The 25,228-nt window shown below is 34.1% G+C and overlaps 1 protein-coding gene across 3 annotated transcripts in view; it reads left to right on the forward strand.

Moving 5' to 3' along the window:
- The window catches only part of Csmd3 (CUB and Sushi multiple domains 3), a 1,148,052-nt gene that overhangs the window by 545,096 nt on the left and 577,728 nt on the right, over window positions 1-25,228 (forward strand). For all 3 annotated transcript variants that reach the window (XM_006993205.4, XM_042265493.2, XM_042265494.2), the window contains one exon: window positions 17,544-17,665. In XM_006993205.4, the coding sequence (XP_006993267.1) occupies window positions 17,544-17,665 (122 nt within the window). The remainder of the gene's footprint in view (window positions 1-17,543; window positions 17,666-25,228) is intronic.

Below are 25,228 nucleotides of genomic sequence, written 5' to 3' on the forward strand. Positions count from 1 at the left end.
TCTAGTTCCATCCATTTACTTGCAAATTTCATATCATTCTTTTTAATAGCTGAAGAATATTGCATTGTGTAAATGTACCACATTTTCTTTATCCAGTCATTGGTTGAGGAACATATAGGTTGTTTCCAGTTTCTTGCTATCATGCATAAAGCTGCAATGAAGATGGTTGAGCAAGTGTCCTTGTGGTAAGATGGGGGATGGCTGAGCTGTGTAAAGATTGCATTCTGGTGGGTCTTCAATAATTGCTGACCATGAAATATTTGACTTTGACACTTGTATTACACATCTCATTTGTAATTAAATATGGACTTTTCATTTTTACCAAATTAAAAATTTGAGTTTTAATTAAACTAATTTACTTGGCAGCATGTCCAGATGAAACAGTTCCTTAAATTTTATTTCTGAAAATTTTAATCTCTATTATGGTACTTGAAAATATCTAAGTATCACCTAATTTCTTTTATTTCTCTTTGAATGGCCTAACATGGATTCGGTTTCATTTTTCATCAAGTGTCCAGATACTTAAGGCTAATCCTTAGGTTCTAGGTTTCTTTGTGTCATAGTTACATTTTTAAGACTTTATTCTCCAATTCTTTTTGATTATTCAGATTTTTTTTTTTTTTTTTTTTTTTTTTTTTTTTGGTTTTTCGAGACAGGGTTTCTCTGTGTAGCTTTGCGTCTTTTCCTGGAACTCACTTGGTAGCCCCGGCTGGCCTCAAACTCACAGAGATCCGCCTGGCTCTGCCTCCAGATTTTTCCTTAAACTGTTACAAAATGGCACCATCTCTACCAATCTCAATGAACAAAGTTAAAAAGAAAAAAATGACAGTTGTTTTTTTCCACAAGAATATTTTTTTTCCTTCAACTAATATTTTTTTAAGAGAAGGGAAGGAAAGAGGGGGAGAGGAGTTAGCTTAAGTAAACAGGGACAATAGAACATAGGTCAACGGCAAGCAACGAGATAAAATACTGTGGCTAGAAAGTTTAAGGCAGGTTGGGAGACAGAGGGATGGACAATAGGAAATTATAGAATAAGGTAGAGAAAAACAGAGAATGAAACAACCATTTGGACAGCAAAAATGGCTGCCTATGCAGCAGTGGTTTAACTGTTGATGAGGAGTAAGCAAACAACTACTCTCTGAATAGGTTCAAGATACACTTCATGGGGTGGGGCCCAATGCTTGAAACTGTAATCCTGCTTAACAATCCTTATCTGGGGAGTTAGTAGGCCCATGCAAGGAACGTAATTCAGATGAGTAACTAAATTGATAAGCAGAAAAAAGCCTTCTAAATATCTATGTTGATACTTATAGATAAAAATAACTCCTGTTGTTAATTAGAGAAGATTTTCCTTATAAAGAACAACAGTGAATGAAGAGACTCATGACAGTCTAAATGCAGAAAATAAGTCATTCCCTTATAGGGCTCCAACATTTCAGAAGAGGATTCAGGAAATATGGAGGAGCAAATTAGTGTGAAAGGCGACGAAACAGCATTCCCTAGACTTGGTGCAATTAACTCACTAACTCATTCCCTGCATTTGTTCAAATCTACTCCTTTCAACAATTAGTTCAGAAAACATGGAGGGACTTCCTTTCACTTCTAAACAATTGACAATATATAAAATCTGGAAAATGAAGACTTGCTTGCTTTTATTGTGTACTCTCTACAGCGTCCACTAGGCTCCAACAGAGATCAAAACCCACTGTCACACTGGCAGACTCGGTTAGCTTTGGTTGATCACACAACATGGACATGTATATGTGAGAGAGTTGTAGAGGGAACTGAGGAAGGATAGAGTAAGAGGAAGGTAGGGGATGAGAGTGATCAGTGTACAAGGTGTGCATGCATATAACTTATAGAAAAGTTATACATTAAAAAGGGGCCATTATTCTTTTGCATGTAGAAATAGATATTTCCATAAATCAATATTTCTCATAACATGGTTTCATTAAACCCATATCCAGAAATCATGTTTTAGTTTATTTCCTTTTTAAATGTATTTCTCTTTATAAAAATGTTCAGTGTCACTTTGAAATATTTTCCTCATGATTCAACACAAAATATTCCAAATGAAATTCCCATATTCAGGGGGAGTGACCGGTATGTCATCAAGGTGTCATTCCACACATCAGCATGAATAAAATAAACACAGGATAGCAAAACTGCCTTGATATTTTCAGACATAAAACTACTTGGAAATACTCTAAAAATTGTTTCCACAGCAAAGGAAGCAAAGTTTCCTGGCAATTCATGAAAACAAGCTATTCATCTGTAAGAAAATGTTAATAATTTCTTTACCACATACATTTGCATTAAATGCAATTTTTATTTCACTTAAGTTTATTTAAAATCCAGATCGTTTACTTACTTTGCCTCCATGTACCATGCCTTATGATATCTTCCATTTGTGAACATTTATTTTGTGGAGGGAGAGTGCTTTGTAATTGGCCTCCTCGGGATGTAGTTAATGTCCCAGATCTATCCACTGAAAGCATCCCTTGTGTTTTCTTTATAGCATTCTCATGGTTATATAATTAACCTGTACTTGGCGGTTTTGTGTTTTCTTTTTCCTTATAACTATGGCGAGGTGGAGAAGGACGAGGCTGGTTAGTCAAACTGATCATAAACTCTCAAACATTCAAGAACATTCTAGCACCTTAAGAACCAGTGCGGAATGAATAGATGTCTAAATAAGTAAATAAAACACTATAACTAAATGAAAAAGTAGATATTTCATAACATGTTCTATGTGATTAAAGCAAAGAGTAATATATATATATATGTGTGTGTGTGTGTGTGTGTATGTGTGTATGTGTATGTATGTATATATGTGTGTGTATATATATACATTTATATATTACATATATATAAGCAAGACCTTTAGGGAAAAGCTAAACTACTAACAATTAAGTTAGAAAAAAATGAATTTACATACTATTTTTACCTTAAAATACAAGCATTTGTCATCTTTAGGAGAAATTGCATTTATTGGGTGTTAATCAAATTTACCTCATCCTAGGTCGTCTGCTGCTTGCTATTTTAATTATGTTTCTCTAACACAATCTTCCTTGGTTTCCATTTTTCTGCTTTGTGTTCATTTCATCACTCTTCATTATTTATGCACTCCCTTTCAGCGCAGACATGCATTAGACTCCTATTCTTATGCAGATATCACTAAGATGTATTTCAAGATTAATCCTAATTGTTTCTTCACTTGTGACAGTTTATCAGGGTTTTGTGAAGACAGAGAGACTAAAACGTCCAATTAAGTAGTATAGAGCTGAGACACTTATTGGTGATTCAAGACACTGGCTTAAATAGGCTTCATCATTCACCTTCAGATAAAAGTGTTGTGTGTGTGTGTGTGTGTGTGTGTGTGTGTGTGTGTGTGTGTGTGTGTGCCTATTTCTTGACCAAATAGTACATCTTTTATGTGGGATATATTGTAAAGTATATTTATTTCCTTCATTAAAAACATTTTAACTGACACATGGAAACAAATTTACATATATTTATGGGGTTACCTGTGATATGTGCACACATGGGAATGTCCTATAAGATGTAAGTCAGATTACACACGTTTGTCTTAGAAATATTATTTCTTTAGGGAGAAGTCTTCCAGAGTCCTTTGTTTTACTTTTTTTTAAATATAAGAGTGAATTTTTATCAATACACATCTAGCTGGGCAATATCACTTCATAGTGTCTAATTCTCTTATGAATTAATAGTCATTAATAAACTCTTCTTACATTGATCAGCAAATGCCCTCAGACTCTGATAGCCACTATTCTACTCTGATCTTCCATTGGATCTACCCATTATGATGCCTGTGATTGTTACTTTTGTTTTTCTAACTGTCACTGTAATATAATTGGGAATCACCTACAGAGAGAATTTCAACTCATGAATTGTGTAGATCGGGTTGGCCTGTGGGCGTGTCTGAATAGGGATGGCATAAGTGTCAATTAATTTGGAAAAACCGAGACAGGGTGTGCAGTATCATTTCCTAGGCAAGAAGTCCTGAACTATATAAAAAAGAAGAAAGCAGCAGGCTGGTGAGCAAGCATGCACTTGTTTCTCTTTAGTCTTGACCATTGTTGCATTGTAAATAAGCTCTTTTAGGTCCTTGTTGCATTTATTTCCCTAACATGGACTACAACACAGAATAAAACCTTGCTCCCCTAAGATTTTGTTGTTGTTGTTTCAGTTTATCACAGAAAAAAAGGAAATTAGAATAGATACCAAATGAAATTGTTGATGATCTATCTATCTATCTATTTATCTATCTATCTATCTATCTATCTATCTATCTATCTATCTATCTATCTATCTATCTATCTATCTATCTATCTGCCTGTCTGTCTCTCTGTGTGTATTAGTGTGTGTGTGTGTGTGTGCGTGGCGTGTGTGTGTGTGTGTGATATTATCTCATGAGTACTAATGTTCAGTGAGTTATATTTGTGTGAATATGTGATACTTAAAGTTGTGTATCTATAAAATCTTTGTATTTTAGTGATGGCGTGACATTTTCTTTTCCAATTTACCTGTTTTTTATTTATCTCTTTTCTGTGATTTCTTTGGCCAAGAATTTCATTACTATGTTGACATAATTCTTGTTTCTATCCACTTTGAGTGATACTGTTGACTTGATTATGAAACCCTAATTAATGATTATGAGACCTTAATTTATTATGATGTGGTGTATCTGTGCCTAGTTTGTTCAGAATTTTTTTTTTTTAGTGTCCTTACTTTTCTATTTTTTTTTTCCTTTTTTTTTTTATTTTCCATCACAGGCAATTTATTTTGTTCTATTCATTCACAGTTAATACAGAAAATACTTGGAAACATTTCCATATAATGTTTGACACAGAAATCATCAAATAGAAGTATACAATGTTGACAGGAGGCAGTATATTTATAATTTATAACCCCAAATGTATTTATAAATTAGAAATGGAAAGATCTACAAATGAAATTATGAAGGTTCACCAAAGTCATTTAATCTGTCAGTTTCTCATTCATTTTTATGTCTTAATAATATTCTATTGTATGAATAAGCCACATTTTATTTCTCTCCAGTATTTGATAGCTATTTGAGTTGTTTTAACTTTTTTACTATTAGCAACACACTGCTGTAAACCTTAATGTACATGTTTCATAGGTGCACATTTTCAGTAGTTTGAGGATATATTCCTAAGGGTAGAATTGTTGAGTAACAGAGTAACAATGTTTTGCATTTTTGTTCAGAATTTTTAATCATACAAAAATCTTAATTTTTTTCAAATTCTCATCTTTTGTGTATTTACTGAAATCACCACATGATTTTGTCCTTTGTACTATTAATATTGATATTATACATGTATTGATTTCATATGTTAAGCTCTTCTTGCTTTATGAAATAAATTTGACTTTGATGAGTCCCCTTTTCAATATTTTGTATGTTCAGTTCAACAGACTTTCATTGAGAATTATTTGATTTGTGTTGAACAAGAAAAGAACATACAGCCATCTTATGTGTCTTTATCTGGTTTGGATATCGGGGTGGCATTAGTTTTATGGGATATATTTTGAAGAACTTCCTTTTCTTCTACTTGTTTTGAACAATGTAAAGAGAATTGCTTTACCTGCTCCTCAAATCTTTGTAGTACTTACGCCTTAGGGAGGCCTTCTTTTGCATGTTTCCTTTTGATGGGAGCCTTTCCATTACAGATACTATCCCATTTCTTATTATTGGTTTGTTCAGATTTTCTATTTCTTTTTTTTTTTTCTTTCTTTCTTTTTTGAGACAGAGTTTCTCTGTGTAGCTTTGCACCTTTCCTGGAAGTCACTTTGGAGACCAGGCTGACCTCAAACTCACAAAGATCCTCCTGCCTCTGTTCCCGCCCCCCCCCCCCCCCCGCATGCTGGGATTAAAGGCGTGCGCCACCACTGCCCAGCTCATATTTTCTATTTCTCATGACTCAAAATAGGTAAGGCATATGATTTCAGGATTTTTTTTCTAACTTACTAAATTTTTTAAATTGTTATATAAAACATATTTAAATATTAATAGAAAATAAGCCCCCAAGACAAAAATCTGACATAAAAATATTTTACTCATGATTAAGTTTGCATATTTATGTATATTTAGATGGTTATGGAAAAAAGTACAATGTAGGACTCTACTGCATACTACTTAATACATGTGTCTCAGTGTATGACTTTCAAAACTATTGGAAGGTTTTTTTAAAATTTTTTACCATAATGATAGAAGGAATAGATAAAATGTGATGTAGTCTAGTCCTTGCTTTAATTTCCAAATATCGCAAAGAAAAACCAAAATTATATCTCAACCCAACAATCTGTGAAATCTGGCCTTCTGTTACAGAGCTGTCTACTCTTACATTTTTTTAATCTTTTCCTCCATGATTCTAATTTATATATATAAACAGAAGAAATCTTAGGCCTGTTAGAAGGGTAAATTGATAAAGATGTTTCTTGTCAATCCTAATAATCTGAGTTCATTTCCTAGTACCCTCATTGTGTAAAGAGAAATCACCTTCTGCAAGGTGCCTTCAGACCTTGGAATGTGTGCCATTATTGCACGCATGCCCTGCCTGCTTAAAATAAATAACAATAAAATTAATGTACAATTATTCAAAAGTTATCTACTTCTATATCCTACTAATCATTTTCATTTGTGTATTATACCATTTTAGCCTATTTTACCATAGCCTTTTTCTGACCATAGTAGAATATTAAAACCTATACTATTTTCTTTGATTATGGATATGTTCCTCCCTGGATTACTAATTCCTTCATTAAAAATATTTTACTTTCATCTACAAAATTTTAAAATCTGTAAACTTTGGAGTCTTTTTTTCTGTTTAAATTGATTTAGCTTTTGTGTCTCTTGTATTTTCTACTAAAACCATATTTTTTTTTAATAAGGTGAACTATTTTTTCTCAAAGTAACCTTTTAGTGGTATTTGTTTTTTTTTTGTTTTTTTTTTTTTTTTTTTGGTTTTTTTGAGACAGGGTTTCTCTGCGTAGTTTTGCGCCTTTCCTGGAGCTCACTTGGTAGCCCAGGCTGGCCTCGAACTCACAGCGATCCGCCTGCCTCTGCCTCCCGAGTGCTGGGATTAAAGGCGTGCGCCACCACCGCCCGGCTAGTGGTATTTGTTTTTATATTTACAGTATATTTATCTGTTGATGTGGAGGGAATTTTTATAGTTCTTTATTTGCATGCTCTTGTCATACAATGGATATTCATTATAACACTTCCATGTGTACATGTTATGAACTTTGATCATTTTCAACCCTCTATTACCTCTCATCCCCCTACACTGGTCTACTTTTCTTTTTACAGCTTTAGTAAGTCCACTTTTATTTTTACTTCCTTTTTCTCCTAGGTCATACATATGACAGGGAAAATGCTACTTTTCTTTATTTAATAATGTATTTAAATTTCTCTAAAAGTATCTCAGTTTCACTATCTCTAATATTATGTCACATCTTACTTTTAACAGATAATGAAATGTTACAACAGAAACAGACAAATTTTGTTGAGTACAAACTTATCTGAGTTTGGTTACAAGGGGACTTTAAAATTTTTTTTTCCTGAAAAGACACAAGAGGAAGACTGCCAAATTCCCAGAAAAAAATACAATGTATAAATCTAAGAGCCCTTTATTTGTGTCATACCCTAAGGGTACCCTTTCTTGACTCTACTAACTTAGATCTTCTTTGGGAGAGTCACTCAGACAGATGGAATAATCATATAAAAATTTCACACCTATCAGATACTATTCATGACATAGTCCAATTTTCTGAGATTACAAGTAAAGGAACTAGGTCCAGATGGTATGGATTAGCTCAAGTGCAAACACAGTTGAAAACTCGGAGACAGCTGAAGATATACAAAACTATTTGGAATTCATCCTAATGATATCTTAAAATAAATAGTCAATGTTATTCTTCAGAAAAATGAAATGGTCTTCACCAGGTTTCTTTCACAATTCTGAGACATACCTTTAGAACAGCATACACAAGATTAGTGATTCTACAGGGGACCAGAACATTCAATAGACTACAACATATTTCACCAAGAAGATGTTGTTAAGTCTCTTGGAATTAATAGGCAAAAAAAATCAGCACATAATGGAACGTTTTCTAAATTCTCAATGTATAGCCCTTATCAATCTCTTTTCCTGTAACTGGTAGCTTTGTCCAAAATCCCCTCAGCCCATGTTGAATAGTACCACTAGTTGTGGGCATCCATATATTTTTCCACCTAATGACAATTTTTTCATAATTTATTGAACAAAATAACACTCATAATTGGTCACTTAACTCAGTTGGTTAGAGCATAGTGCTGATAATATTTACTTAATGAATTTATTTTTTATCTTCATTGGCATTGTTAGAAACTATCCGCACTTTCTATTGTAGCATTCAAGTAAGGAATTTTCAGCCAGTGTATCAAATGCATTTCTGCACTGTAGTATTTCTACTATAATTACATTTACCTTTTTCCTTGAGGTTATAAAGTGAACCTCAGGGAAAATGTTTGTATTTGTATTAAATAATATATCATATCAATAGAATTCAAGAGTAATGCCTTCGCCTTTACAAAACCAACACAGAAATACTTATGGGAAAAATGAACATCTAAAAAGAAAGAAGATAAAATTATAAAAAAAGAGGAAGATCTGTGCCATAGTATTAAAAGGTTAAACAATATAGTATAAATGCATAAGAATTAGATAAGTATAAATACTTCAACTTTATGTTTCTGTAAGAAAAAACTGCATGCCTAAAAACATAATTATAATTCTCCTACCAGAATAATTTTTTTCTTTAAATTTAAATTAGATTTTTTCTTACATAATGTATCCTGGTATGTTTTCTCCTCCCTCTACTCCTCCTAGTTCCTCCCTTCCTCTCATCCCAAATGAATCCACTCCCTTTCTATTTCTCATTAGAAAACAAACAAAACCTCCAAAAAAAAAACAGGCTCCTAAGGGATAATAACAAAATAAAACTATAATAAGATAAAACAAAAAATATTAATTACTTCATGGTTGGACAAGATAAATGAACAGAATTAAAAGAGCCCAAGAGAGGCACCAGAATTAGATGAAGTACTTGTTCACATGCTCAGGAATCCCATAAGGACACTAAACTGGGAGGCTTAGTAGCTGCAAAGAGGCCTTGGTGCAGAGTCTGTGTATGCAGCCACAGTTGCTGTGAGTTCACATGAGCTTTAATAGTGTCAGTTTACTGGGCTTTGCTTTCTTAAGATCCTCCATCAGCCTGGCTCCCACACTCCTTCCACCTCCTCTTCGCAGGGTCCCCTGAGCCCAGAGAAGAGGAATTTGATGGAGAAATACCCTTTAGGGCTGAGTGTTCCAAGGTCACTCACTGTCTGCATACAATCTGCCTGTGGGTTCTGTATTTGTTCTCAATTGCTGTGGTGGAAAGCTTCTCTGATGATGGCTTAGCATGGCATTGAACTATAAATATAGCAGAGTGTCATTAAGAGTCATTTTATCACTACTTTTTTTTAGGTGAGTAGTTTTGGTTTTACTCTAATTCCCTGAGTTATCTAGCCTCTGGTTCTTGGTCACACAAGCAGTGCAGTAGATTGGTTCCATCTCATTGAGTAGCCCTTAAGTCAAATCAGATACTGGTAGATTACCTCCACAAATTTCATGCTACCACTGTCCTTCCATATCTTGCAGGTAGCATACCACTGTAGACCAAAGAGTTTTGGCTAGCTTTGTGTTTATATTTCTCTTTTGGTAGCAAGCAGATTACCTTCTTCTGTTAAAGTCTAGCACAATATGGGGTGAAAGTTTCATGTAGGCACCAGCTCAATTTTTGCAGATTCAATGAGTTGTGTAGCTGTTGTCTTTGACAATGGGGCCTTGCCATTAGTTTGTGGTCAGTAACCTATATTATTGGGGGGAAAACCTGGGTTTTTTGGTGGTCTCTATGGGATATATTTGATCAATAATTCAATTAGTATAACTCAGTGCCACTAATGGAAGCTTCACTAGGTAGTAAGGAATGTCCAATTGGGTCTCTGTCTCCACCACTATTTGGGAATTTTGTATAAATTACCTTCCTATATGTATATATTTCAGGAAGCTCCTACCGTATTAGGTTGCCATATTACCCCTCAAATGGCCCTTAATTTTAGCGGTCTCTCTTCATATTTCCTCCCTCATTCCCTTCTTCCCTCCTCCTCTCCATTTGCTCTTCCTTTTCCAGTCGCCTTCCCCATCCATCTATAACTATGTATTCTACATTTCTTTCCTAAGGAGCTCTATCTGCCTCTCCCCTTGATTCCCTTACTCTATAGTACAGAGTAAGGTATAGGTAGATATAGAACTTATACTTAACCTATGTGTGTTTATGGACTGTAGTTTGATTATTATTAACTTAATACCTAATATCTACATATAAGGAGACACATATCATACTTCTCTTTCTTGGTTGTGGTTAGCTCACTCAGTACGATATTTTTCTATCCTTTTAAATCCTTAATCAGTAAAATTATTGAGTGTTATTTGTATAGCAGATATTGAAACTTTGAACATTTCTTTTTGCCATCTGCATCTACACAGCACTCTGTATATTTCTGTATTTAAGTCATAGTCATCCTTGACTAATAGAATGTTGTATTTAATAGTGGCTAAATGAACCCATGCTTTGTGTGCTTAGGTATGTCTAGAGTGCTGCCAGTGGACTTGTTGCTTTTACAAGTTAGCTATGAAGTACCTAACATATTTATTGATGATAACATCATATTTCAGTGTCAAAGCACTAAATACGCCTTCAATATAATTTAGCTCTAAAATACACACTTATATTGCATAATGTTCTATTATAAATGTTTAATACATAAGATATTCTAAAGAGTTTGTTCTAGAAGCATATAGGTTAAATTGAAGTATTACATATCCATCTATCTTTTCTTCCTTATAATTTATTTTTAATATATTTCTTTGAAATAATTTTCTGCTCCAATTAGCCTTCTTGAAGCCCATTTGAGACCGATACAGTAAGACAAATACAATGAAAACTGCTTAGAATAATCTATGCATATGAAATTCATGATTCATTTAATGGAATCACATAAAATTCTCTAAAATCAGTGTAAAATCCAGATTTTGTAATCTAAATGTCCATTTTTCCAATTAACTTTGTTTTAATTTCATAAATACTAGCACACATGTTTTATAATTAATAACATTGTTTCATTGAATTCCATGAGCATTTCTATTATTTTTCTTGAAAACGGATTTTTCTCTCTTACAATGCATCTCAACCACACTTTCCCCTCACTCCATTCCTCCCAGTTCCTTCCTACTTCCCTTGTCCCTCCCCCACCCCAGAACCACTCTCCCTCCTTCTCCTCCAGAAAGAAACAACACTCCAAACACAATAAAACAAGATATCATAAGACAAGGCAAAATCCCTAACATGTTTGGCCTAATGGCTCAGGCTTCTTGCTGCCTACTTCTTACATCTTAAATTAACCCATTTTTATAAATCTATACCATGCCACATGGCTTATGGCTTATCGGTATCTTACATGTTGCTACTCATGGTGGCAGTTGCTGGCAGCATCTCCTGACTCAGCCTTCTACCTCCCCGAATTCTCCTCTCTCCTTGTCCCACCTATACTTCCTGCCTGGCTACTGGCCAATCAGCACTTTATTTATCAATCAATCATCCACAGGACTCAGTGCAGACCCTTGCAGGCCCGGGGTTTTTGTTTCTCATGTAAGCCCATGTGAGCCCTGCATAGTTGATTCCGTGGGCCATGTTCTCCTGATGTCCTCTATCCCCTCTGACTCCTACATTTTTTCTCCCCATTTTCCATGGGGTTCCCCAAGCACTTAGGGGAGGGACCCATGGAGACCACCAATTTAGCCTCTCTGCATAATGTCAGGATGTAGTCTCTGCACCTGCACCTACCTGCTGCAAAGACAAGCCTTTCTGATGACAGCTGGACAAGGCACCAATCTATGAGTGTAGCAGAATATCAATAAGGAATAATTTCCCTTTTTTTCTGGCCAGTCTCTGACCATCCAGGCAGTGTGCATATGTTCCCTCTATTGGAATGCCATCAAGTTAAACCATACATTCAGTTCCACAGGTTCTCTGCCACCATTTCCCTAGTGCTTCTTGCAGATAGATTGTAGGTCAAAGGTTTTGGGGCTGGGTTGGTGTCCAGGTTTCTCTTTGGATAGCCTGCAAAGTACATTCCTGGAGGGAGGGAGAGAGAGAGGGAGGAGAGAGAGAGAGAGAGAGAGAGAGAGAGAGAGAGAGAGAGAGAGAGAGAGACATAGGAGTGAAGGCTCCATGCAGGTACCATCTTCACCTCTCTACATTCAATGAGCTGTATAGATATTGTACTCTGCAATGGGGCCCACATTGTCATTTTTTGAAGAGTAAACCTCTGCCGTAGAATAATTTTGGGTGGTTTGGGGTGTCTCCATCAGACCACCCTGGCCAACAACTCAACCAAATACAACCACAGCCCACCACTGGAAGCTTTGCCTGACTACAGAATATGGCCAGTTAAGATGCCACATCATCCATCACTAGGAATCTTCACTTGGGTCATCCTTATAGATGCAGAAAGTTCCCACTGTACTATATTTCCACACTGCCCTCCAAATGCCACAATTGTAGTTACCCCTACTTACACTTTCTCCCTCTACATTCCCACTTAATTCTTCCCTCTCTCACCCCTATTTGTCCCCAGTTCATCCACAAAATCCATTGTGTTTCCTCTTCCCAGGCAGATCCATGTGCACCCCTAATTTTTTTCCTACTTGTATCCATTTGACTGCACATTTCATGATGTAAATTTTTTTAACAACTGAGTAGTACTCCATTGTGTTAATGTTCTACATATTCTTTGTACATCCTCTGGTTGACAGACATCTAGATTGTTTCCAATTTCTGGCTATTATTAAAAAAATCTTGCAGTCAGGATAACATTGTAGATTAAAGGGTATTGGTTGGCTTGGTGTTTACATTTATATTTTGGGAGCATGTGGATTATATTCCTATACAAAAGACATTAGCACATAAGGATGAAGGCTGTATGTAGGCACAAACAGAACTTCTCCAGATTCAATGGGTTGTGTAGGTGTCATCTTCAGCAACAGGGTTTTGCTGTTAGTTTGTGTTGGAAACAATCTATAGCCTTAGCAATGACCTGTTTTTTTGCGGGGGGGATTCACATAGGACCCATTTTGCCAATTACTCAATGATATGTCACCCCATCACAGTATTAGAAGCTTCATTTTGATGACAAGAGATATCTAGTTGGTGATTTCATTTAGATAACTTTCATATATGTATATATTTCAGGAATCTTCTACTGTATGATGTCACCATATTACTTCTCAAATGGTCCTTAATTGTAGCGGTTTTACCCCATATTCCTCCTTTGTCCTTTTTCTCCTCCTCCTCACAGTTAATCCTCTTGTTTCTGTCTCCCCCCTTCTTGCTTAACAAGATCTATCTGTACCTTCTTTTCCTTTGCTCTATACCTAACCTCTGTGGTTTTATCACTGATATAACAGCTTATCCACATATAAGATAATACCTACTATATTTGCCTTCCTGGGTTTGGGTCAACTTTTTCAATCCTTTTCTCAAAATAGGAAGTGAAAAAAAGCAAAATGAAACTACAGTACAGCCAATTTAAATTCAAGCACAATTTAAAAGCACAAGCATAAGAAAGCATAACAATATTTCCTCTTTGATAGACAAGAAGCCCCTCTGAACCAATAGGGAACAGTTGGCATCAAGGAAAGGGTACAAGTAAAAAGCCAAGCAAAATTACTAGAAGCAACAACAACAAAAACAGAAACTGTAGTAAGCCATACTCATGATGAAGAGAATTAGAAATAAAAAGAGTGGAATAGTTGTCAGCATGAAAGGTAAATAAACGATGTTATCTTAGTCATATTTCAAGGTACTATTTTATATGGCATTGTGACATAATACTGAATAAACTTTAAAGAATAGTAGGTCCATTTATTTTATTTTATTTTTTGATTTTTCAAGACAGGTTTTCCCTGTGAGGCTCTGGCTGTATTGGAATTCATTATAATGTCCAGGCTGGCTTTGAACTCTGAGATTCATCTGTCTCTGCCTCCAAAGTGTTGGAATTAAAGGAATGAGCCACAACTGTCAGGGGTAGAATTCTTACCAGCCATTTACATTTTAAAACATATACAGTGACTAATCTTTCTTCTAGTCTCATCTTGCAGTAATAATACAAACCTAAGCACAAATAGTAGGGAACTGCATGAAGATCAGAGACCATATCCAAATCTTCATGTAGGTACTATAACATTCTTGAAACTGAAAATAAGATCAAAATAGCCAGCATATGATCATAGCCAAGCACAAAAATCTCAAGTATTAAATCATTTCTCTATTCAATTATATCACATGTTTTGTTGATTGCTTTGAGTCAGTGGGTACAGCTTTCCTCACACATTAGGTCTCTTTGAGATCTTCCCATTTCCCATTCATGGATGAAGAAATCTTGCTGTATTTTCATAGTGAAAGACTGTCAATATATGTAATTTGATCAAGCTTTCACACTACTGAATTTATGAAAAAAGTGATGTTCATGCACGGACCTAGAAATCTACTTTGTTCCAAAGAAATGTGACTAGAATTTGCTCAGTTTTTCAAAATATGAACACATATACATGTGCACAAACACACACATGTACACAGGAGCAGAAAGAGGGAAAACCACATACATGTTCACAAGACAAATGTCTTAAAATTATCCTAAGATTGGGTGGTAGCAGGTATGACCCAAACACTCAGAGTTATTTTTCACTTGTCATTTCATTACTGCTCCTTATATACCTGTAAATGAAAAGAAAAAACTAAAAGAATCACTTTCAACAGTCAGCTATAGATTCACAGGGAGTCTTCACTGGAATGAATGGAGCATTGGTGTAGCCAGAAGTTTTCCTGTGTCCTGCCTGGTCCACAGATGCTCAGACACCAATAAATATGCAGAGGCTTATATTAGTTACAAACTGTATGGCCATTAGGTCAGGCTTATTATTGAGTAGCTTTTACACTTAAATTAATCCATAATTCTTACTTATGTTTAGCCACCTGGCTTGGTACCTTTTCTCAGTTCTGCCTTCACATCTTGCTTCCTCTATGTCTGGCTGGTGACTCCTGACTCAACCCTTCCTCTTCCCAGAATTCTCCTTGTCTGCTTATCCTGCCTATACTTCCTGCCCAGCTATTGGCCAATTAGCATTTTATCAAACCAGTTCACAAGGGCATTATCCCACAGCACATTGGTTTTAAGATTTGCTTCAAAGCTGCGCCAAAGGTCTCGTGTATTTCTTCATTTAGCAAATTACCTGTACCAAGAAAAGTATGAGCAACTATCAGATATGATAAATAAGCTTCCTTTAGAAGCTTATAATTGCATGTGCATTTTAGAAAATGAATTTTGAGCCAGGCTGTGGAGGCTCACACTTTTAATCCTACCACTTTGGAGGCAGAGACAGGTGCATGTCTGAGTTTGAGGTCTGCCTGGTCTACTGAGTGAGTTCCAGGACAGCCAGAGCTACACAGAGAAAACCTGTCTTGAACTCCCCACCAATGCAAGAAAGAAAGAAATTTTGTCAGAGAATTGGTATATATAAAGTATCACTTACACCAATTTCTTGTTCTCAGAGTCTTTGTAGCCACACACTCTATCAGGTCACTAGTAACTGAGCACTTTTATATATGTCCTATTCATGTCATGTTCTATGAAGAATACAGTCTATTTCAGAAGTAGAAAAATTGAGAATCCTTTTCATAGACAGTAAATAGATATTAGACAGGATTGGCTCAAGTGGGTATAATTTTGGCAAGTCAACTAGAGAAGAAATATTTTAGAATTGAGAGTACCATGACTAGCTAGAAATTTAGGTACGGCATATTCCAGAAAGAATAAGAGCCAATATTAGCACAAGTAAAGTGTGTGAATATGAACAATATCAGGGCATGATACTGGAAAGGAAGTCTACAGTAATCATTTGGATATTATGTTAGGTACTTTCAAACTCATTCTATAAGAAACAGCTACAAAATTTTCCATGCATATAGTAAGGTAATCAAGTATACATTTAGATAGTATAATAGTACAGAGGATACTTTCAGTGAAGAGAGAAACTGGGGTGTGTATAGCATAGATAAGAGATTCTTCATTTAGTCTAGGAGAAGTATTGTAGAAGTCCCCAGCATGAAGAAAAAGTAAACCAGGAAATCACATGCATCCAAGTACCAGTTCCATAAAAGACTGGCAGTGTTTATAGGCAAGAGTGAAGTATGGGAGTGAGTTAAAGAATGTTTGTGTAAAAGTCATCTTAATTAAATGTTTATCAAATTCCTAGGAGAGTGTGGGGAAGGAAATTTCCCTAGGACTTCAAATAAATGGAAAAGATGATGCCGACAATTTTAGGTTACCAATTCCAAGATGAATATCCATGTCATGGAAATAAATTAGTGTCAATTCCCCTGTGCTGTTTCCTAGAAGAATGACTATGGCCTTATCACGTGAATGTTTAGAAATATGAAAACGTGATCTTCAACATGACAATGCTGATAACTCTGTAAAAACATAAGTGTATATGAAGATGCATGCTGAATTGAAGCTCACTTAAAAATATAATTGATTATTTTTGACAAGCTAGAAAAGTATAACATGCTGGAATTTTAACTCAAAGGAATACACATCACAATTATTAGCACTAAGGAACTTTGTAGTTCAGGAAGGGAATTAAAAAAACAAAACAAAACAAACAAACAAACAGAAAACGTTTTGACTAGCATTTCATTAAGAACAAAGGGGGAGAAAATTGAGAAAATATTACGCTTTCTGTGTGAACCCCTTTAAATTACTTGCATAGCCTTTCTTATGTTTTGGTGGCCTAACTCATGGGCAAAAATATACAAATGACTCAATTTAGTATTGATATTTCCCAACAGTTATTTGCAGTCCTTAGATACTTATTAAGTGACAAAGAAATTATTTTCAAATTACTCAATCAATCCAAGACTTTGCTTCTTTCTCTTTGTGAACTTGTATTAAGATAATTATAGGTAAATATACCTCTTTCTATCTGAGAAATTTGCATGCAGAAGACAGTTATCTTACATCACACTTACATTCACAAATCCTTGCAACATTTCATGTATCAAAGTTGTGATTCTTGGCCTGTGAAAACAGTGCAATTTCCATATACTACGTATTTCAATATATTTTATACTTTTATTTATAACTAGTTTTCAACTCATGTACAAACTCTCAAGTTTTCAAATTTCAGAATGCAGCAAGCACTCTAATTTCAATATATAACATTAGAGTATCATAATATGCATTTCAATGCTGTCATAATTGTGCAATTTTGAATTTAGCATCCACTGAAAGATATTTGATTACCATGATTTTTACACAGGGTGTATACCTATGTTTGAAATTTCAATTTCTCTTTCAGTGAAGACGTGTGGCTCTAATCTTCAAGGACCGAGTGGCACCTTTACGTCTCCCAACTTTCCATTCCAGTATGACAGCAATGCACAATGTGTCTGGGTCATTACAGCAGTGAATACAAATAAGGTAAGAGTAACAGCACTTTCAAGACACAGTCACAAAGACAATGACGACAAGCTGGTGAGGAAAGGATAGGACAGAAATCTATAATGCCAGCATGATTTCACAATGTAGATTTACCTATTTTATTTCTATTTTTAAAAGAAATATAAATGAGAAATTCGAAAGCTAGTTCTCTGCTCCCAGTTACTAACATATGAATGAAGTTATCACTGAGTGATTTTTGATATATACATTTGGAGTTTGGGAGCCGAACAGCTGGGGATTATGGCTCTTCACTTGACATATTTTTTACTTGATGTGTCTTTTAGGTATACCATGTTTTCATGCTTAGTTAACTTTCAATTGTGTCTTGCTGGCACTAAAAATCATTCAGTAATCTACTAGATATAAATGATTTAATGTGCTCAGAAGGAATAGGGACATCCATAATATGGATGTTTCAAAGGGCTGGATTTTTTTTTCTTTGATGTTAACACAGGTAATGCAGTGTGTGCCATTCTACAGCAAACCAGATTGTAAGATCAACTGTAGACAAGAGGAATTAAATTTAGATTAAGTCTCTTGCTTTCACTACTCTGATTCTCTTTGAAAGTACATTTTTCTATTAGTTTTGTTTTGCTTTAAGAACTAAATATTCTAAAGTCTTCTCAATTCCTCTGATTCTAATTTTTTTTTTCTGGTAGAGTAGAAACGCTTAATAGACTGTACTATAAAACTGTGTAAGATCAGGAATCTCATAGGGATGTATAATTTAGTTAACATTTTAGTTAGTTTAAACTCTGATTCATTGTCTTCCTTTTTGAAATGAGATGCATAAAAGCATGTATTTCCTGTTTTATAGTGAGTAATAAGTATAATAACATATGATGAGTCATCTGTTGTGTTAGTAGATCTTTGGAATATATTAATAATTGTTTAAAAAAACTAAGCACTGTCTAAGACAATGCCTCTAGCATCCATCAAGCTCTTGAACCCTAACCCTAAGAGCCATAGTTTTGGTATAAAAATTATCATTGCTGGTCAACTATATTTGCTTTAAAGGAGAACCATAATGGATAAATCTGAAAAAAAAGGAAAGAAAAAAATCATCACTAAATCAAAAATGCATTTTTATCAAAGGTAACAAAAACAAAGAAATAAACCCTAAATCAGATCCTCATCTACATGAGGAAAATTTTTCCATCAATTCAATTTCTGTCATTAATTTAACTTAAAATAATAAATTAAAATTTTAATACCTTCTCCAGCAACATTATTGGTAATTTAAAAAATAAAAATTCAAAATATTTCTTGGACGATAAATTAAAATTTGCTAAACATTTTGTGAATGTGTTTGATAATATTTCAGTACTTAAAAACCTTTTCATGAGTTATTTAATAATTGGAAGGCTCCTATTAAGGCAATACTTATGTTTTCTGCATTTATGGGAATCCTTGAATAATGATCTAAGATCAATAGTGAAGGTCAGCAATCCATTCATTTGATAATGAATGTATGTGTACAATATATATATATAGTCTGTATGTACCTGTCAAAATGAGTTTCACACAAGGCTGTAACTATATTTTATTAAAATAAACATAAAGTAAGTTTATTATTAAGTATGAAAAAATCATATTAACGTGAGCTGAGAGAAAAAAGGATTTTGTGTCATAAAGATCATGTAAAATGCCATAAAGATGAGGTGCTATCTGAAAGTCTAGAAGATATTGGTCTTGGGAAGTTTAAATTACTGCCATCAGTGAATGACCCATAGTTTCAAAGATTTTCAGTATTCTATATATTTATCTAATATGGTCTTCTAAACTTTTTTATACCCTTGAATAAATATAAGCACTAATTTTGATTAGAAAATTTATCTCTATTTTGAGAAATGCTATAGAATTTTTCAATAGTCTTAAACCTAAATCATACTATTGATTATATTTTATATACTTATCCAATTCAAATATATATATGAAAGAGAGTGACAGAGATAAAGGGAGAGGGAGAGTGAACATACCCCTTATTACAAAAATATAGGTCTATATTAGTCTTTTTTCCTTTTTGCATGTTTCTATATTTAATTATGTGACATTGTCTATGTCTTAGTGTAAAATACTAAGCAAATGCCGGGCGGTGGTGGCGCACGCCTTTAATCGCAGCACTCGAGAGGCAGAGCCAGGTGGATCTCTGTGAGTTCGAGGCCAGCCTGGTCTACAGAGCAAGATCCAAGAAAGGCGCAAAGCTACACAGAGAAACCCTGTCTCGAAAAACAAAACAAAACAAAAAAATACTAAGCAAATGACTTATTAGCCACTAATTATTTCCTTATCATAACTAAAATCTCAAAAAAATATAACATAGGTGCTAGAAAGATCCTTGGCAGTTAAAATTCATTCTCTTCTTGCCAAGGAACAGAGTTCGGGTCCAAAACCTACTTTGTGTGTTTCAATATTATCTGTAACTAGGACTTCAGCTAAATCCAATACCCTCATCTGGCCTGGTGGGAGCAGCAGTTGGGTATCCAACCTAAATAAATACACACAATTAATTAAAACCTAAAAATGAAATCTTTAGAAATAAAAATGTCTGAACATTGAAAGCTTGGTATGTGTTTCTATGTTGCTCTATGACTATTTCGCAGGATATGAACTGGGAATATTTTTTATTAATTTTGGAATTTCATTACTGAAAATAATTAGGGCTTACCTTATAATAACAGGTTAAAGTGTCAAAACTGGTACTTTACCCATCATTGGATTGATAGTTATTTTTACATTAATAAGCCAATTAAAACATTGTCACCATGTGTGAAATGAATTGAAGTTTCAACTTTATTTGTTTATTCCCTTATTCAAGTTTTTTTTCCAGTTTCAAAAGAAAGTCAAATATAACTTTTCTGGTGCAAATCACAGTGTTTCAATGTAAATAAAATGGAAAATCAGCATAGACAACTTCAGATTTATAACTAGTGGGTGGGAGTTATTTAGAAGAAATGAGAGAAGAATGTTCACCAATAAATATTTGGAGCAAGAATAGCTTTTTTTGCCTAACGAGCAAACTCAAATACCCTTGTGCATATCTACCTACTTATCAATCATTCAACTGTTAGTTAAATTTTCAATATATCTGTCTACCCCATTTCATGACATGTAAAGTGGCATATAAATTCATTTTAGTGAGAATGCAAAGTCTATCATCTTTGTACAAAAATAATTTCTTACTTTTCTGATTTGCAGGGGTTTTTTATTTGTGGTATAAATGGAATGATTCAGTTATGTTAGACTTTGAGGAAATTGTATTTAAGGTATTTATAAATTAGAACAAGAGAGAAAATGCAATTTTGTTTTGTTTTACAAATAATGTTGATAGAATATTTTTCAATTAAAAATTATAGGGTAAGAATATTTTCAAAATCTATTTTGTGAGAGTTAAAAGAGAATCAGCATTTTCAATCAGAAATGTCAACTATTTACTTCTTAATTTCTAGATGCCACATATTAATAAAGATGGGTTTCAAGTTCATTAAAGGGAATATTATAAATTTAACCTAAAATTGACATAAAATGAATGTAATAATTGACATTTAAAAAGAAATCTTATCTGTGACGTCAAGAATGCATTTGACACATTTAGTACACCTGAACTCAGACAAGCATTATTTTAAGCTCTCAAAATTCATATTCTGCATGCATCTCAATATTGAACATCTTCCTCACCATAGAGAATTCTGTTAGTTGATTGAATATAGAGAAAACAAAAGTTAATGACAGTGGATATTGATGAGAATACATATTTTTTGACAAGGAAATTTCTCCAACTGAAGTTAATACTGACAGGAGCTCATGGAAAGAATAGTTAAACTCTTAGTAGTGAAGGTAACTGGGTTTTTGAGTTTTTTCTATTTTATCTCACATCATCCAAGTAACTCTCAAACAAATCCCAGATGTCCTTTTTGCCTTAATTTGTCCTCAGTGTCACAGGGAAAATGTTACAAGTCTAGAGTATGCAATGAACAGGAAATATTTTAGTTGCATTTATACTACTTTATAAATAAATTTTGACAATATTTATATCAGATGTTAGTTCTATCAGAGAAATAATTATTGATTTTATGAAGTTCTGGTAAAATGTCATTATAAGATTTTCTATCATCCTGACATACACAGTGTTTTGCTGTTTAGGTGATATGTGTCATCACTGAAACATGCCCCAATCGTAAATTTAGAGAAATGAGGGAAAAATTTAAATTAGGGGAGAAAAACATCTGTCTAGGCAGATCATCCCATTCTTTTGTTTCTGTTAAAAACACATAGTGAAGTTCTATTTTAGATGAGGAAACATAATTAAGCTGTGAATTATTAGTTTCCTGTGTTCACTACAACAATGAAATTGTTTGATTTTCTTTAGACCAACAATATATTCATTCAGTGCACCTCACCACAAGGCTTCAAAACTTGGAATGTGCCCTTGACTTTCACTCATAACACTGTTCTTAGGGCAAATAAGTGTCATGTTTCCATCATTGGAACTGATCTTCTGACACTTCATTTAATACTCACACTTAAAGAAACACTAATTCTTTCTGCCAAAATTTGGAGAATTTAGGACTGTGCCAATTTCAGTGCCAGGTCTATGGTCTTTGGTAGGCAGGTAGAGTTCATTATTCAACCAACTACAGGTATCATAATTTTAGTTCCTGGAGAAGCAGCCCCAAGGTAAAACTGAATGAACACAGGTTGTTAAAGCATACTAAGTGGAAATAAAAAGGTAGTAGAAGTACTGGCACATTTTAGTAACAGCAAAACTACAACTATAGGCAAAAGCTGAGCAGTAAACCAATGCCAGCAGTGTAAGCCACACTTGTGAGTCTGTTTCGAATCAGAGCAGAAAGCTAGCAATTTATACTTCTTCATTCCATAACCATTAGCTAAGCATTAGCCCATGTAAGACCCCATGTGTTGCTTATGAGTAGCAACATCAGTTCCCTAGAAGGCTTATTTGGGGAAGTCATTTAGAAGCAAATGCATTTGGAAGAGAGAGGTCTATTAAAAGCCAAGAGACATCCAAGAGCTTTGGATCGATCATTTGTAGTAGCTGCTGCCATGACCATGTTTGCTACAGTAGAAAGGGATTAAATGGTCACATTGAGGCAGGAATTAAATATTTAACTAAAAGCAAAGACATTTGGGCAGGACATTTGGGCAGTCATACCAAGTTAAAGTACTTAAAGGGCAATGATGATCTGTAGATTTTGATATGCATATGGATAGGAATGAGAAAATGAATGAATATTTCAAAGAAAATAAACATAGCTGAAAAGAATATATCTGGAACACTTTGTTCTTGACACTTAGAGGAGCAACAAAAGTGCTGACATTTTATTTTCTATTTCTTCACTGATTCTAGTCTATTCTGAGCTCCAGCCATAGTACCTGTATTTTACATAGTACCTTCATTTATTTAAATATCTTATTTAACTTTATCTTGTTAGATACAATGAATAGGTAGGTACTTAAACCCAAACAAACATCAATGAACAATAGTGCCACATAAGGAAATAATCCAATTGTTTGTTATAATGATCATCTCTGGAAAAAGATTAAAGATGTTCTTCCCCTCTACTGTGGAGAAAAATTTAACCTATAATCCTACAATAGCCTTGCTAAAATTATACTCGTGCCATACCTTGCTTGGTGGCTTGATATCATGGCATACGGGTTCTAGAACTGGATAAAACCATTCACATATTTTTATCTCAGTAGTCTGAATAAAACACATGCAAGCATAGGAAAGCCAGCAGAATGGAAGTTTCCCGGTCAGTTTGAGATTGATTCCTCTTTGTAGTACAGAGTGTGTGATGTCTTCAATAATAGGGTCTTAAAATGTAGTTATGGTGTGTAACCAGAAGCAATGCCATTACATTGACAAGACACTCTTCAGGTCTCAATCCTTAACGAGGAAGAGAATTCCCACTTAATAGTTTCCAGGGCAGAACAAGCCATTCTTTTTCATAGCATTCATTCAGGCATCCATAACTGGATTTAGTGGGTCATTAAAACAACAGAAACAGAAACAAAAATATGAAATTGGGAAGGAGATATGCTGTGGAAGATATGAGAGGAGATGTAGAAGGAAATAGGGGTGGATATGAATGTATGTCATTATGAAAATAAACACAATTATCAATAATATAAAAATAAAGATAAGCTGTGAAAATTGAAATATTATAGCATATATTATAATTTAAAATAGATGAATAAAAATTATCTAATGAAAGACATTCACATTATAAAGTCATAGGTATTGTGGAACTTTTCCTTTTTGAAAAGTTTCCTTTCCTGAATCCAATTATTCTATTCTGAAAGTTTTTCTACCTTCTCAGTACTGGCAGTACTTATCTTCCCTTTACATCTCTTTAAAAATTCACCATTCTTAAGTATTAGCAATTCATTTCTCATTCTCCTTCATTGTTACATATCTAAATGTATATTCAGTAGATTCATTCCAGCTAATTAACATTCTTACAATATGCTAATGTTTTCTTTCACTCATATTTCTATTGTTCTCCTTTGGACTATCAACTGATTTTGAAGCTAGTAAGGCAATGGTCAGGGTAAGGAGAATAATAATTTTGACTATTACGTGATTTGATGAAAAAAATGGTTCCATTCCTATAGTAACAATTAAGCCTAAAATGGCTATTGATAATACACTTATTTTCTTATGAGAATAAAATATATAGTCCATGGCAGAAGAGTAGTCCAGCTGAGGTCTTCCTGTGACAAAATTAATGTCAGCAAGATCAAGGAAGTTCTAAAGCAAGCATATTTGTGGGACAGTGATTTCATTTGGAAAGCCATGTCCAGCAAAGAGGCAAAGAACTCTATCTAGAAATAAAAAATTGACAAAGACAAGGTGAAATCTGACCTTAGACTAAATCTCCTATTTTCCTTTTCAATTAGATTCATTTATGAAAGACAGAATTAAATGTGACTTAATCATCTAAACATCCAAATCATTCCACTCCTGCTCTCTCTATCCCTATTACCAACAGCTGTCTTTTTTCTTTTATTGAAAATGTATATTTTTATTCAATATATTCAGATGACAGAGTAACTTGGAGAGTCTTCGTTGTTTTAGTAAGTGTTTAAACTTGGTGAGAGACCCTATGAAACTTAAAAGTTTCTGAGCTTCTGAAGCCCGATAAGATTCATTTGCTTCTTGTATCTTAAGAGTCTCCCTATTCCCTATGGGAGGAAATGTTTAAATTTAGAGAAAATAGTAACACAACAGGTAATTAATCTACTATCATAAAAAAAAATGCTTCCCATAACAGTACAGGGGCTAAGAGTTTGCTTACGAGACAGATCACTTAATTATCTTACTTAGCAACTGCAAGGGTCTGGCTTTGATCCCTTACACTGTATTTATTCATGAATTATGAATAGGTATTAATAAGCAACACCAATAACTGGTGTTATAATATTTAAACAACTCTTATTATTACTTTTAAAAAATAGCTATATGCTTGTGTATTTATTAATTTCTTTCGTGTGTCCTGCTCCATTCTGCGCTGCTTT

Source organism: Peromyscus maniculatus, chromosome 20, assembly GCF_049852395.1.
Source record: "Peromyscus maniculatus bairdii isolate BWxNUB_F1_BW_parent chromosome 20, HU_Pman_BW_mat_3.1, whole genome shotgun sequence".
In the NCBI taxonomy this organism is placed as follows: Eukaryota; Metazoa; Chordata; class Mammalia; order Rodentia; family Cricetidae; genus Peromyscus; species Peromyscus maniculatus.